The sequence below is a fragment of the Lupinus angustifolius genome, chromosome LG01 (assembly GCF_001865875.1).
Source record: "Lupinus angustifolius cultivar Tanjil chromosome LG01, LupAngTanjil_v1.0, whole genome shotgun sequence".
NCBI lineage: Eukaryota > Viridiplantae > Streptophyta > Magnoliopsida > Fabales > Fabaceae > Lupinus > Lupinus angustifolius.
In genome coordinates, this window is record NC_032009.1 from 33,801,615 (window position 1) to 33,814,478 (window position 12,864).

General features: G+C 33.1%; 3 protein-coding genes across 3 annotated transcripts; 1 reads left to right on the forward strand and 2 right to left on the reverse strand.

Moving 5' to 3' along the window:
- Window positions 1,456-2,993, reverse strand: LOC109361652 (protein BOLA2-like). The gene is made up of 3 exons (XM_019607174.1): window positions 2,847-2,993; window positions 1,940-1,962; window positions 1,456-1,825 (listed from the first exon to the last, which is right to left on the reverse strand). The coding sequence occupies exons 1-3, from the start codon at window positions 2,907-2,909 to the stop codon at window positions 1,630-1,632; spliced, it is 282 nt and encodes a 93-aa protein (XP_019462719.1). The 5' UTR covers window positions 2,910-2,993; the 3' UTR covers window positions 1,456-1,629.
- LOC109361616 (carbamoyl-phosphate synthase small chain, chloroplastic-like) lies at window positions 5,088-8,500 on the forward strand. Its single transcript, XM_019607129.1, has 10 exons — window positions 5,088-5,330; window positions 6,058-6,190; window positions 6,295-6,383; window positions 6,582-6,642; window positions 6,732-6,799; window positions 6,903-7,031; window positions 7,110-7,216; window positions 7,313-7,660; window positions 7,878-8,043; window positions 8,235-8,500. The coding sequence occupies exons 1-10, from the start codon at window positions 5,213-5,215 to the stop codon at window positions 8,285-8,287; spliced, it is 1,272 nt and encodes a 423-aa protein (XP_019462674.1). The 5' UTR covers window positions 5,088-5,212; the 3' UTR covers window positions 8,288-8,500.
- LOC109361644 (histone H3.2) lies at window positions 10,073-10,626 on the reverse strand. Its single transcript, XM_019607163.1, has one exon. It carries the CDS (start codon window positions 10,582-10,584, stop codon window positions 10,174-10,176), a length of 411 nt encoding a protein of 136 aa, XP_019462708.1. The 5' UTR covers window positions 10,585-10,626; the 3' UTR covers window positions 10,073-10,173.

The following is a 12,864-nucleotide window of genomic DNA, read 5'->3' on the forward strand; positions in this document are numbered from 1 at the left end:
CAAGTTTTATGTGATCATGCTAAAACCGCATTAAGAACTTCATAAAGAATCAAAACTTAACCCAAAAGTAATAACTTGAATGCATTGATTTCAAAAGATGATAAATTAAAGAGAAGAAATTACACCATAATCAAAGTCAAATTGTAGGAGCATGAGCCATCTATCCATGGATGAGATGTTTTTTGTCCTAAATGAGATTACAAAATTATGTTTTTGCATCTCATTTGCCATCTACTTTCTCATCTTGAATTAAGAAAGAAAAACTAGAAACTACACTTACCTAAACTACTTTGGAGTGGAAATTCTCCAAGAAAATTACAAGAAGAAGAAGAAGAGAAGATTTCGGTTCAAGTGTATGAATGTAGGAGTGATTGTTAGAATGAAAAACGGAATCTCATTTTTCCTTTGAGGTGCATCCTTTTTATAGGTCTTCCTGGACCCTGCTGAGCTCCTTGTTTCCACTGCCAAGTTGCTGACCAAACCCTTCAGCATGGGTTTGGTCACTTGGCCAAGCAGTTTAATGACCTGCTTGAGCTGACTCACTGAAGTTATGGTGGGCTACTTGGCTCAGCTATTGTGAGCTACCTCTGAAAAGCCTATGGAGGCTACTTGGAGTGAGGTCATGCATGATGTCATGGTTACTTGGTGGCTAAGTCAACTTGACCAAATTGTTGGGTACATGCCACTAAGCGCCTATGTGGCACCGTTGAGCTGTCTGCTTGAGCAGCTCTGACCGTGCTGGTGGTGATGTGGTCTGGTGCTTGCTAACCTGGTCAGGTGTATGGTTTCACGTTGGGCGGTCCAGGTGCTCCACTAAGTTGTCTGCTTGAGTAGGTTCGCTTGTGCCTGACTTGTGTTCTGACCGTGTCAGGTTGGCTGTAAACGTGTAATTTTAGTCTGACCATGTCAGGTTGGTGTCCAGGTCACGTTGGGCGTGGGTTTAGTCCAAGCAAAGCTGCTTAGTGAGCAGCTTCATGTTGACTCCACATAGGTCAATATTTGATGTGTCATGCTTATGTGTTGAGCATTATGACCTATTTTGTGCACTTTGTATGCTTTTGATAAATTCTTCTCTTTTCTACCTAAATCCTACAAAATACAGTACAAAAGAAATATACAAAGCATATATACAAGATTGTGATATTTTATCCAAAAATTGTTGAATTAAATTGGTTTTCTCAATTTATCCAAGCATAAGTAGCATAAAAAGTGTATGAAAATTAGGTATTTTTGGCACTTATTACCTCCAAAAGAAATTCCCAACTTTCATGACTACAGCAGTTTTTTTTTATTCTTTCTAAGGAATACCTAAGCCATTTGTTGAAAAAAATAATGGTTTAAATGCTTTACAGAAGAATTTTAAGGAGGAAAGAGAACAGAAGAATCATTAGTATCGAGCCATGTTAAATGTCCACAAGTTAACAGTATCAAGAAAAGTATAGATCGTTTAGAATCTCCTATGTAAAGGGTGTTCGACTATGATCAGATAATGTAACTCACTTAGAGTCAGAAATTCTGTAGTACAGTTATAATTTCAGTAGCAGTATAAATACACAGAACTAGAATCCACAAACATGGTCAGCAACAGAATTATGGATTCTTATTTATAACTAACATAACCGAAAAGCTCTAGGCAGCCGAATTCGATAGATTGGATTCTTGCTGTTGTTTCCACTGCTCTGGGGTTACAGCTTTCTTTATTGAGAGTGCATGAATCTCTTTCATTTCCTCTTCTAAAGCAGCATTCACCATTCTATGCCTCTCCAATAGCCTTTTGCCTTCAAATTGTTCAGACACAATCTCAACTACGAAACTTGCACCGCACCTAATAGAAACATGAATCTTAAAAGATTAGGATATACAAAAGGAACAGTAACAATGTTATAAAGTAGTATTCTTGAGGGGGAATGAAGTAAAGAAAACAAATAAAAAAACTTACCCTCCAGATGTGTCAACTACTTCCTGAAACATGAGTACAAAAAAATAAGAACACAATTAGAAAGATAAGTTTTTGCCATCATCTTTTCTGGTAAGAGAAAAAATAACTGCGTAGTGCAAAATGAAAGATTTATAATGAAGCAAACCACAATGGTGACCAAAATAAAAAATTTGAACATATTAAACTAGATTGGACTAGTGTGAAAACTTCAAAATCCAATACTAAATTAAAGGCCACGACAAAATTCACGTGTAGTATCAAAGGAAATTCTGAATTGTTATATACATTTCTGATAGTCATTTTCATAGACAACAATCAGCACAGTAAAGAACACGAGTTGTTTAGATTGAGTAACTCCAATTTTATCTAAATATCAAACAATAAGTAGAAGCATCATGAAGTGTGAATTCTAAAACAATCAAAACACATGAGAAATCAGATAAGCCTAGTAGGAGAAGTGAATTTATGTCACCAATTCAGAAGTCTAAAACTGCTAAAATAATTCTTATTTAAACAAAGTAAGGGAATGAGAGAGAAAACCCCGGAGCTAAAATTCCAGAAATTAAAAATACTAAAATCGGAATAAGGCTCGAGATTATTAGAAATGTCCAAAAAAAAAATATCATATCAGTAAAGCAAAAACATAAATGTACTCCTAAACTCCTATCAATCTGAGTTTGACACCAATTATTTGAAAAATTCAACCTATTTCCACCTAATAAACCTATGATTCATTATTGAGTAATGTAATTGAACAAAACAAATATGTGTTAATCTTAATACCTAATAATACAATATAATAACACAGACATACAAAACGCAATTCAAATTAACAAGGAAGTGCATATCAAATTAAAGTAATAAAAAAACGAAAATAAGAAGAGTGTGAAAGAAAGGAGTGAGTTACGATATGGGAAGGGTTTAGTTTTGCTTCTAGGGAAGATTCAACTTTCTCCTTTGTCACTCCCATCTCTCTTCTTTTTCTTCTACGCTCTTCTTCTGGTATTCACTTTATTTTTTGTGGATTAATATTTCACTTTATAAATGGAACGAATACAACAAATATTTGGCTCCACTCTTTCAGTTCCTTGCGTTTTTTAGACGCAGAACATGTACTAAAATCTCATTACTTTGTCTTTTGATTTTTTTTCTTAATACGTTTTCACTTTTTAGCCACCTTACAAACAATTTTAATTTTAATCTTCCATTTTTATTTATTTTATTTGTTAATATTTATATTCTTTATACATAACTAGTGTGTCGACCGGCACTTTGTACACGTCGACCCGCATTCTTATTGCAATATATAAACTTAAAGAAAAATGTTGATTTAAGAAGATGAAAATCATTATATGATTATTAGATATTAGTATTGTGGGGAAGTTTTTATTAGTTATTAAGGAGAGAGGTTAAAAAGGATAAAAATGGAATATTAAAATTCTGTCATGCATGGTGGTTACCACTTGTTTTGGCTTTATTAATAGTATAGATATAAATTAATAGTATAGATATAGATATATCAACAATATAATTAGTGAAAGTTTCTTGTCCCCATGTTGCCCATTATTCCACTTAGCCCCACCTCTATAATGCACGCATCTTCCACTAAAGAGAGAGAGAACCCATATGAGCCATGAAACAATCCAACCCACTTGTGTTATAACTCATTCAAAATTCTAGCAAACTACAAAGGTTGCAACTTGCAAGTTTACAAAATAAACACAAGCAAAACAGAGTAACCGTTGATTAAAAGAGCAAACTCCGAATGCCCATTTTTTATTTTCTCTTTTTGGTACAAAAAAAGCACATAATTTATGAAACTATGAATTGAAATTTCTAGATAATTAAAATATGAAAACCAAATTAAAAATAGAAAAAGGTTTATAATTAGTTAAAAAGGAGAATAAAAAAATTTACTTGAATTTTGGTAACAACGCCAAGCCCAAGCTGTTTTGGGCATTTGTGCGAGAGGACAAGGGGTCGTGTCGTTAGTGGAGTAGCACCTATTTTGATAAAAAAAATTATATGAAAATATATATGTAGAGATAATTAATAAACTATTGATGATATATTAATCTCTAAATACAAACTGTTCGGTAATTCTTCATGTTTTTCTCTCTCATCAGCCAAAATATCAATTACCGAGAATCCTGAACCACTCAAAGTGGAATTCGAATTACCCTTTTCATAGATAGAAACATATAAGAAAAAGAATAAATAAAGTTACACAATTATCCAAAAGAATTGACAAAACGAACAAAGTGAAAATGACCTCTCTCCGCACCAGGAGTTAATACTATATCCGTCAATATTTTCCTCCTGGCTGGAATTCGATTAATATTGTTTTTACTTCTCAAATGTTTAGAAGTTTATTTTCAGTATTTATTATTTAGTACTAATAAATTCAAGTGAGGGTTGGGCATGGGCTGGACTAAGGAAAGGGTTAAGTATTGTACCTACTCGACTTTAAATGTTGGTTGAGTCACTTTTTTAACATGGGTTTGGTCATAGACCTGAAGTTAATCTTATCCTAAATAATGATTGTATCAGATATATGTATATATTATTAATCACATATATGATGAAAAATTAGAGAATCAATGATAATTTTGACAAAAAAAAGTGTCATTAATATGTACATATTTGATAGAGAGATATGATAAGTAAGTGATCAAAGGATGATCGGGATAGATCATGTTTGATCCATATCTGATCCTAAATATTGACAGAGTCTAATTTTTAAATCTAAACCTAGACTCGATGAGACACTACCTTATTCAGGTCGATCATAATTGGGTGGTACCATGTAAATAGGTAGGATTGGTCCTACTAGCTCCAATTCAAGTATATAGCATAAAACAATTACTTATCATATACAGAAAAATAATATATAAAATAAATACAAAAACTAATTGATTACATTTTGAAAACCTCTTTTTTAAATGAGAAAGATAAACAAATGGGGATATACTACTATCATAAATAATAAAGTAACTCAAATAAGAACAATCAATACATTAAAAAATGACAATAGTTCATATAAATTATTAGATCCTATTTAAACATTAAATTTAAAAGAAATAATTATATAACCAATAACTACTTTTAATACATTGTAAGATCATATTTATTGTTAATAAAAAATAACCCAAACTGTTGGCGAAAAAAAAAACCTAGGTAAAGCAGAGCTAAACGAAGCAAGTAAGGTTATTCAGATTTCTGAATCTAATACGGTGCCGTCTTGTTAAGAGTTGCAGCCATACAGAACAAGCAATGGCGACAAAAGCTTTCGGTTTCTCTCTGACTCTGAATGACTTTTCGAACCGTTTCGGTTCCAACTCGCGACCCATTTCTCCCAAAGTTCGCGTTTTTACTCTCACATGTTCTGCTGGTAACACTATCTCCAACCATTATCATTTTCTTTATAATAAAAAATCATGTTTATGCGCCAAAAATTTAACCTTTTTCGTTATTTGCATGCTGGGGCACCACTTTAATTGTTTCTCCTTTCACATTTGTTGTTTGCTATCACAACTCTTGGAAATTCTACCATACTAATTCATGGGCACCCATGAAATTTTCTAATGGGAGGTTTTTTAATCTTTACATGATCAAAGAATTATTGAGTTTTAACTTTGAATGAATTGGATAGTTGGTTCTATATTCTTTGCAATGGGGTTAAGCTTGTTTTGTAGGTAAATATTTCAATGCTTGTGTTTTCATAATCTGAAACAGAACTTTCGACCCCGCTTTTGATGCATTTGGTGTCCTTTACAATTGTTTTCTTTTTGTCTCTTTGATGTAAACATGTTCTGTTCTGTTTGCTAGTTTATACTTTAATTTGAAATAAAACATGTTTTTAGGTGTTGTATAATCTTATCATGTTTGAACCTTTCACGTGCATTAGGCCACCCTTTTATCATGTCTCTACCTGATTAAGGTTTTAGATCATTGAGTTGTAAAATAATAAAGAAGTCGATTGAGCATCAGTTTGGTTGGCTGACGACTGTTATTAGCTTGGTATTAATCCTCCTTGGTCTCGTTAGGAACAAAACACATTCCTTATTTTTAGCCGGTGCTTGATGACATTGATGCAATTCTTTTTGCTTTAAAAATAGGCAATGGAGAAAGGCCATGGAAAACTTCAGACGCTAGACTTGTTCTAGCAGATGGATCAATATGGAAAGCAAAGTCATTTGGTGCTTCCGGAACACAAGTTGGGGAAGTAGTTTTTAATACATCGTTGACTGGGTAATATGAATTATAAATCTTAAAGATTCAATCTTAGTGATGGCATGCAGTCATGTAAATAATTGACATCTGCATGTTTACTTCGTTACTTGTGTGCACTGCAGGTATCAAGAAATTCTAACAGATCCCAGTTATGCTGGGCAGTTTGTGCTAATGACAAATCCACATATCGGTAATACCGGTATAAATTTTGGTAAGTATTTCTATTCTAACTTCTAAGAGCTTGTTTGAAATCATGTTCATAACCCACGTTAACTTGAAAGCTACACTATGTAGCTTCCTCCAAATGTGTGTTTGGGGGCTTTTAAACATAGAACCAAACGCACTATAAGTCTATTGAATCCTTTGTTCTTGTAAGTCACTTGAAAACGTTTGATGTAATGCCTGCCAGATGATGAGGAATCGACACAGTGCTTCCTTGCTGGTCTAGTAATTAGAAGTCTGAGTATCAGGTTCTACTCTCATGCTCTGGAAATGATTCGTTAGTTGAATTTTTTAGTCCACTCACTTCCCTATATCATTGCAATATGTATTTATTCAGTACCTCAAACTGGAGATGCGCGGAAACACTAGGTGATTACTTAGCAGAAAGGAATATCATGGGAATTTGTAAGTAATTTATGACTCTACTTATGTTATTTTGATAATATCCTTACTCTCTTTATTTCTTTAGTTTTAATTTAAACTTCGATGGTACTTTATGATGTGACAGATGATGTCGATACACGTGCTATCACTCGCAGATTGCGTCAAGATGGCAGTCTTGTGGGTGTCCTGAGCACTGACAACTCGAAATCTGATGGGGAACTACTTCAATTGTCTCGTTCATGGGACATTGTTGGTATGGATATATGAGCCTTCATAGTTTTGCAGACCATTCTTAAAGTGGAAGTACATGATTCCTATTTCATTTTTTCAGGTATTGATCTTATAAGTGGAGTATCATGTAAGTCTCCACATGAATGGGTTGACAAAACAAAGCAAGATTGGGAATTCAATTCTAAAGGACCTGGGGATAATTTTCACGTAAGTATATGCAGTTTGTTGTCGGTATTGCCTCTTTCCTTTTTGCTTATTATTGAGCAACTTAATTTATACTTCATGCTGGTGAATGAATTCTAGATTGTTGCTTATGATTTTGGAATCAAACATAATATACTAAGGCGCCTGGCATCTTATGGCTGTAAAATCACTGTTGTGCCATCTACATGGCCAGCATCGGAAACTTTGAAGCTGAATCCAGATGGTGTACTTTTCAGCAACGGTCCTGGTGATCCATCGGCTGTCCCTTATGCCGTTGAGACGGTAAAGAATATTCTGGGAAAGGTACCTGTTTTTGGAATTTGCATGGGCCATCAATTGCTAGGACAGGCTTTAGGAGGCAAGACCTTTAAGATGAAATTTGGTCACCATGGAGGAAATCATCCCGTCCGTAACCTTCGAACTGGCCATGTTGAAATCAGTGCTCAGGTATGTGATGGAATGAACTTCTTTACTTTTTTCTGCACTAATCATGTGAAATGAATGTAATTAAAAAAAGATTGTTTGGCTTGATCTTTTATCTTGCCATGACATAGAAAGCCGTACGGAATAATCTATTTATGCAAATAGAGAGATTATGCTTCATTATTGTAATTGTTTGATATGGCTCCTTAATAATCTTGGAGTTTTTTATGTAAATTGGCAGAACCACAACTACGCAGTTGACCCTGCTACGCTGCCAGAAGGAGTGGAGGTTACTCATATTAATCTTAATGATGGAAGTTGTGCTGGTCTTGCTTTCCCTGCTCAACGGATAATGTCTCTTCAATACCATCCTGAAGCATCCCCAGGGCCTCATGATTCTGATTACGGTACGACAATTCTAACTTCCGTGTCTGTGAAATAACGATATTCCACAATCTTGAAAAAATTTAGGTTGAAAAACAGGATTGGTTTTCTAGAATAACATAGGGTGTCTTCATTTCAACTAACTTCATAGGTTTTTTATGTTTTGCTTTAATTTTGATGAGTAAATACTAATGTAATTCGTTCATATTTGCAGCATTCAGGGAGTTTGTACAACTAATGAAGCGAGAAATTGCGCATAGCATTTGAATCAGGATGAAAAGATTTAGTGGAAAGTTTAGGTTAAATTTATTCATGTTCTATCATCTTTGTCTGAAGAGGGTTGATTGAGGTTTACTTTATCCCGTTTTTGTACGATGGCAAACATGCCTAAGATGGTTATCGTAACCCCCAATTGAGGGCTCTATGTACTTTTGTTAAGAGAGTAATAACTTGCTCAAGTTTTTTGTTCCTCCCAATCCATTGATTGTGTGCCGAAAAACATTATTATTTTGAGCGGTGAAATGATCGCATCAGAGTGGAATAAAAGGCTTGGTTGTTGATGAAAGAGATGTATAATACCAATATAAACATATGCATATGATAGAGAATTTTCACAATCCTATTACCAAAAAAGTTCAGAGTACTTAAATTATTTCATCAAAGGATTGTGAAAATTCTCAATCATCTTAATTGGGTTTTCAATCACAAAATAATGGATAGCAATGACAGCCAAATAAATGGAATTTTTTGAAATTCCCTTCTTTATTTCACATCAAAATCAGCAGAGTCCCTCCTTTATTCTCCTCACCTTGCTTTGCCTCTCACTTTTTCTCATTAACCATGGAAGATTTGAAGCAGTGGGGTTTTCCCTTTTATGCCTTGGATCCCTTTCAGTTCACCAAAATGTTTTAAAATGGCTGCACTTAGGTCCCATAACACACATTAAGGTTTGAAGAATTTGAAGTAATGATATCCAGATCGTGTTCTATTTTTCAAGCAACTCTAGAAACTCATTAGGGTCTTCATCTTCTACTCAAATAAACTGCATACATATTTGATCCAAGGTATTTTAGTTACAATTAAACATTCATTATGAACACATGGAAACTAACAGTAAAGCAGTAAAGTAGTACAATTAAAATTGAAACTAGACCCTTTGTCCTCTCTCTCTCTCTCCTATGATTTTGATTCTCCTTTGGCATTATAATTTTGACCCATTTGGAACAGCAAAACAGGGTTAGCCTCAACTGATTCCCCTAATCAGGAGCTCGTGTGACTCACTATTTGTGTGGTGATCTCTCAAATCCAACCATATGCAAATCTACTAATCGTTCCATTGGGTTCTGTGAATGCACATGTGTGACAAAGATTTGCAATCCTCTGTTTAGGCCCAATCTAACAAAAATTTCGGGTGCCAAATTTCTTATTTGGAGGAGAAATTAAAATAATTTTGATAAAATAATATTCTAAAATAACAAATACAAATTAAAATAAAGAATTTCATTTCTATTTTTTTGCTTTGGTCACTTAGAAGAATAGAATCATCTCATAATGACAGGATTATTCCTACATCAGATTGAGATTAATCAATATTGCACTGACAAAGGATTGCTCAACTAGATCGAGTTCACCAGAAAGTTAGGCTTTGATCCCTAAGATAGTTCGCATAAGAGGATTGGTGAATTTGAAGTAATGATTTCCAGTTAATACTAGATATTTTCAAATCCAATTTGTATACCGGCATCCTACATAGCTAAATTTATGTGACTCTACGAACAATGCATTATACAAGCAGAAGAATACATCATACTAAATTATGATTCACGATTAAAAAATCAATATAAACATTTATTATATTCGATATTTAATATATAATATTTATTCAAGAACTATAAATTCTCTGTTTGAGAATACGTTCGATACAGAGTTGAATTCAAGTGCTTCTATGAAATCAGAAATAAAATCCTTAAAACGGCAACAAATCACCATCAAAAGACAACAACGTTTAGGTACTTTCGCTTTATATTATAGTCATCACGTGAATAATCCAGAATTCAAACATTAAACACTAACATCTAACATTAACACATCGAAACTACATAGTTGAGATAACCAAAACACTAAATCATCAATTTTGAAATTGAAATAAAACCCTAAGCCCTTTCTCCCCTAATTCTCCTAGCAAGTTGAATATCCTTGGGCATAATAGTAACCCTTTTAGCATGAATAGCACATAGATTCGTATCCTCAAACAGTCCAACAAGGTAAGCCTCAGCAGCTTCTTGAAGTGCAGAAACAGCACTGCTTTGAAATCTCAGATCCGTCTTAAAATCTTGAGCAATTTCACGAACCAAACGCTGGAATGGAAGTTTTCGAATAAGAAGCTCAGTGCTCTTCTGATACTTCCTGATTTCTCTCAATGCAACTGTTCCAGGTCTGAATCTGTGAGGCTTCTTTACTCCGCCGGTGGCCGGAGCTGATTTCCGAGCAGCTTTGGTGGCGAGTTGCTTCCTTGGAGCCTTTCCTCCGGTGGATTTGCGAGCGGTTTGCTTTGTACGGGCCATTGGAAGGTTCTGGAAGATTCGAGAAGAGAATTTGAGATTGAGAATGGATTGTTGATTATGTTGAAGAGGGAAGGGGTGGATTTATAGTTTGGGAGATTGAGGTTTTTTGGAGGGATTGGGATTTGGGGGTTTTTGAAAGTGAATTTTGGAATTGGAGCGATCCGTGTGAAGGTGAATCAGACGGTTTTGGATTTGGAGTAACAGAGGTGTAAGGACGGCTAGGATTGCGTTATTAAAAATCACTTATGTCTAGGGCTGAAACGAGTCAAATCGAGTAGAACCAGAAATCAGCTCGGTTCAGCACAATAATGATTGGTTCGGCTCGAAACTCAACTCGAGTTAAATACGAATTATTATTTTAGTTCGAGTTCGGCTCGGTTAAAGTTCGCGAACCAATCGGTACAGTTCGAATAATTAATTAAATTTTGAAAAAATACTTCTATTGTTTTTATATATATAAATATAATATTGTTTATATATATAATAACAAAATATATATATATATATCGAGCTAGCTCATAAACCAAACGAGTCGAACTATATCCAACTCAAGTTCGGCTCGTTTATTTAACTAGCTCAATTTCCAGCTCAAATTCAACTTATTTGGTTCATGAACCAAGTTATCGAGCTAAATAATGAATCGAGTTTCGAACGAATATTGAATTGGTTCAGTTCATTGTCAGACTATTATTACTCTTATTTTTTGAGGGTCTAATTTTGGTTTCGCTCTGGCGTGCATTTATCTTTTTTTTTGTTTGCATTTTTTAATTTTCGAAGCTTTTGTTTTTCCTGGTAGGAAGTGCGCCGCTACCTTATTTCGTGGAAATTTCTTAATTCATATAAGAATACTTTTTTTATTTTAGACAGCCCTAAATAAATTTTGTACTTTTTATTCCACTAAATAATCAAATCATGTCAGCATCCTACTTAATGGATAGTAAATAATCTAGTGAAACTATATATATCATATCTTTCTTTTACATCTACACAAACTATATTTAATTGTCTACATACATTATATATAGAATAAATTACATTGACACCCCTGAGTTTTAGTGAAATTACATAAGCTATCCCACACTTTTCTACACCTATACAAATCTCCCATATTTTTTAACTTTCATTACATTGACCACCCCTGCGTAAGAAAGAAGTGTAATCTTTTAAACAAAAAATATGATAAATGCAAGTAAGTTAAACAAAACATGATATATTGTGTAGACAAGTCTAAATAATATACAAATCAATGTATCTTTATTATTTTTTGTTACAAAATGCATCAACAATTCTAAAGAAATATTGTTTAAATCGCTCTTATAATATAGTGTAACGAACTAAAAATAATAAAAAAATAATGAGTCATATATTATTTGGACGTATCTCCACAATATAACATGTTTTGTTTAGCTTAATTGCATTTATCACATTTTTTGATTAAAATATTACACTTATTTCTTATGCAGGAGTGGTCGATGTAATGAAAGTTTAAAAATAGAGGAGGTTTGTGTAGGTGTAAAAAAATGAGGGTGATTTGTGTAATTTCACTAAAACTCAGGGGGTGTCAGTGTAATTTACTCTTATATTTATTGGCCTTCATCGTGGATGTCAGTGCAATATTTTAAACAAAAAAATAAAGAATGTAATTAAAGTAAATTATTTAAAGATTTTGAGTATGTGTTCACTTTTTTATTTTGTGTATTTAAGTAATATATTCTTAGAACTGTTGTTATATTTTATAACAAATTGAAATCATTTTTTATAATTTATTATATATTTTTATTCTCTATGTATTACTGTCATTCATTATTTAAGGAATGAGAACATATAAGTTTTGACAATTAGTATTTAGTTAAGTATAACAATGATCATTTTTCACAATTCCAAATTTTGTTGGACTAAGGAACAAGTTCTATTCCCCTTTATTACTTCCTTGAATTCACACAATTATGTGCTCCAACAAAAAGTAGGGTAATTCAATTATTATCTGAAACATTTTCAAAATGTATTGATTTGTCTACATTATTTATAATATTGTCAATTTTTATATATAAAATACCATGTTTTTATTTGATTTTGAGTTGTCCATTTTATCTTTAATTATCTCAAATAAATCCTAAAATAATTTTTACAAAATAACATATGTGCACTATTGTTTTTTAGATTATTTTTTGGTTCTAGCCTTATGATATACTCAGGAGTTAAGTCTAAATAATATAAAGTTGATCATAACTTTTTGATTAGAGTACATTAGATCAACATTCCTATTAAATTTAGCTTAAT

Excerpts from the sequence above, each read along its gene's own strand:
- LOC109361616 (XM_019607129.1), top strand. The coding sequence starts at position 5,213 with ATGGCGACAAAAGCTTTCGGTTTCTCTCTGACTCTGAATGACTTTTCG. Across the intron at positions 6,643-6,731 it reads ATTAGAAGTCTGAGTATCAG|TACCTCAAACTGGAGATGCG; the intron begins GTTCTACTCTCA and ends GTATTTATTCAG. Across the intron at positions 6,800-6,902 it reads AAGGAATATCATGGGAATTT|ATGATGTCGATACACGTGCT; the intron begins GTAAGTAATTTA and ends ATGATGTGACAG.
- LOC109361652 (XM_019607174.1), bottom strand. The coding sequence starts at position 2,909 with ATGGGAGTGACAAAGGAGAAAGTTGAATCTTCCCTAGAAGCAAAACTA. Across the intron at positions 1,963-2,846 it reads AACTAAACCCTTCCCATATC|GAAGTAGTTGACACATCTGG; the intron begins GTAACTCACTCC and ends CTCATGTTTCAG. Across the intron at positions 1,826-1,939 it reads GTAGTTGACACATCTGGAGG|GTGCGGTGCAAGTTTCGTAG; the intron begins GTAAGTTTTTTT and ends TGTTTCTATTAG.
- LOC109361644 (XM_019607163.1), bottom strand. The coding sequence starts at position 10,584 with ATGGCCCGTACAAAGCAAACCGCTCGCAAATCCACCGGAGGAAAGGCT.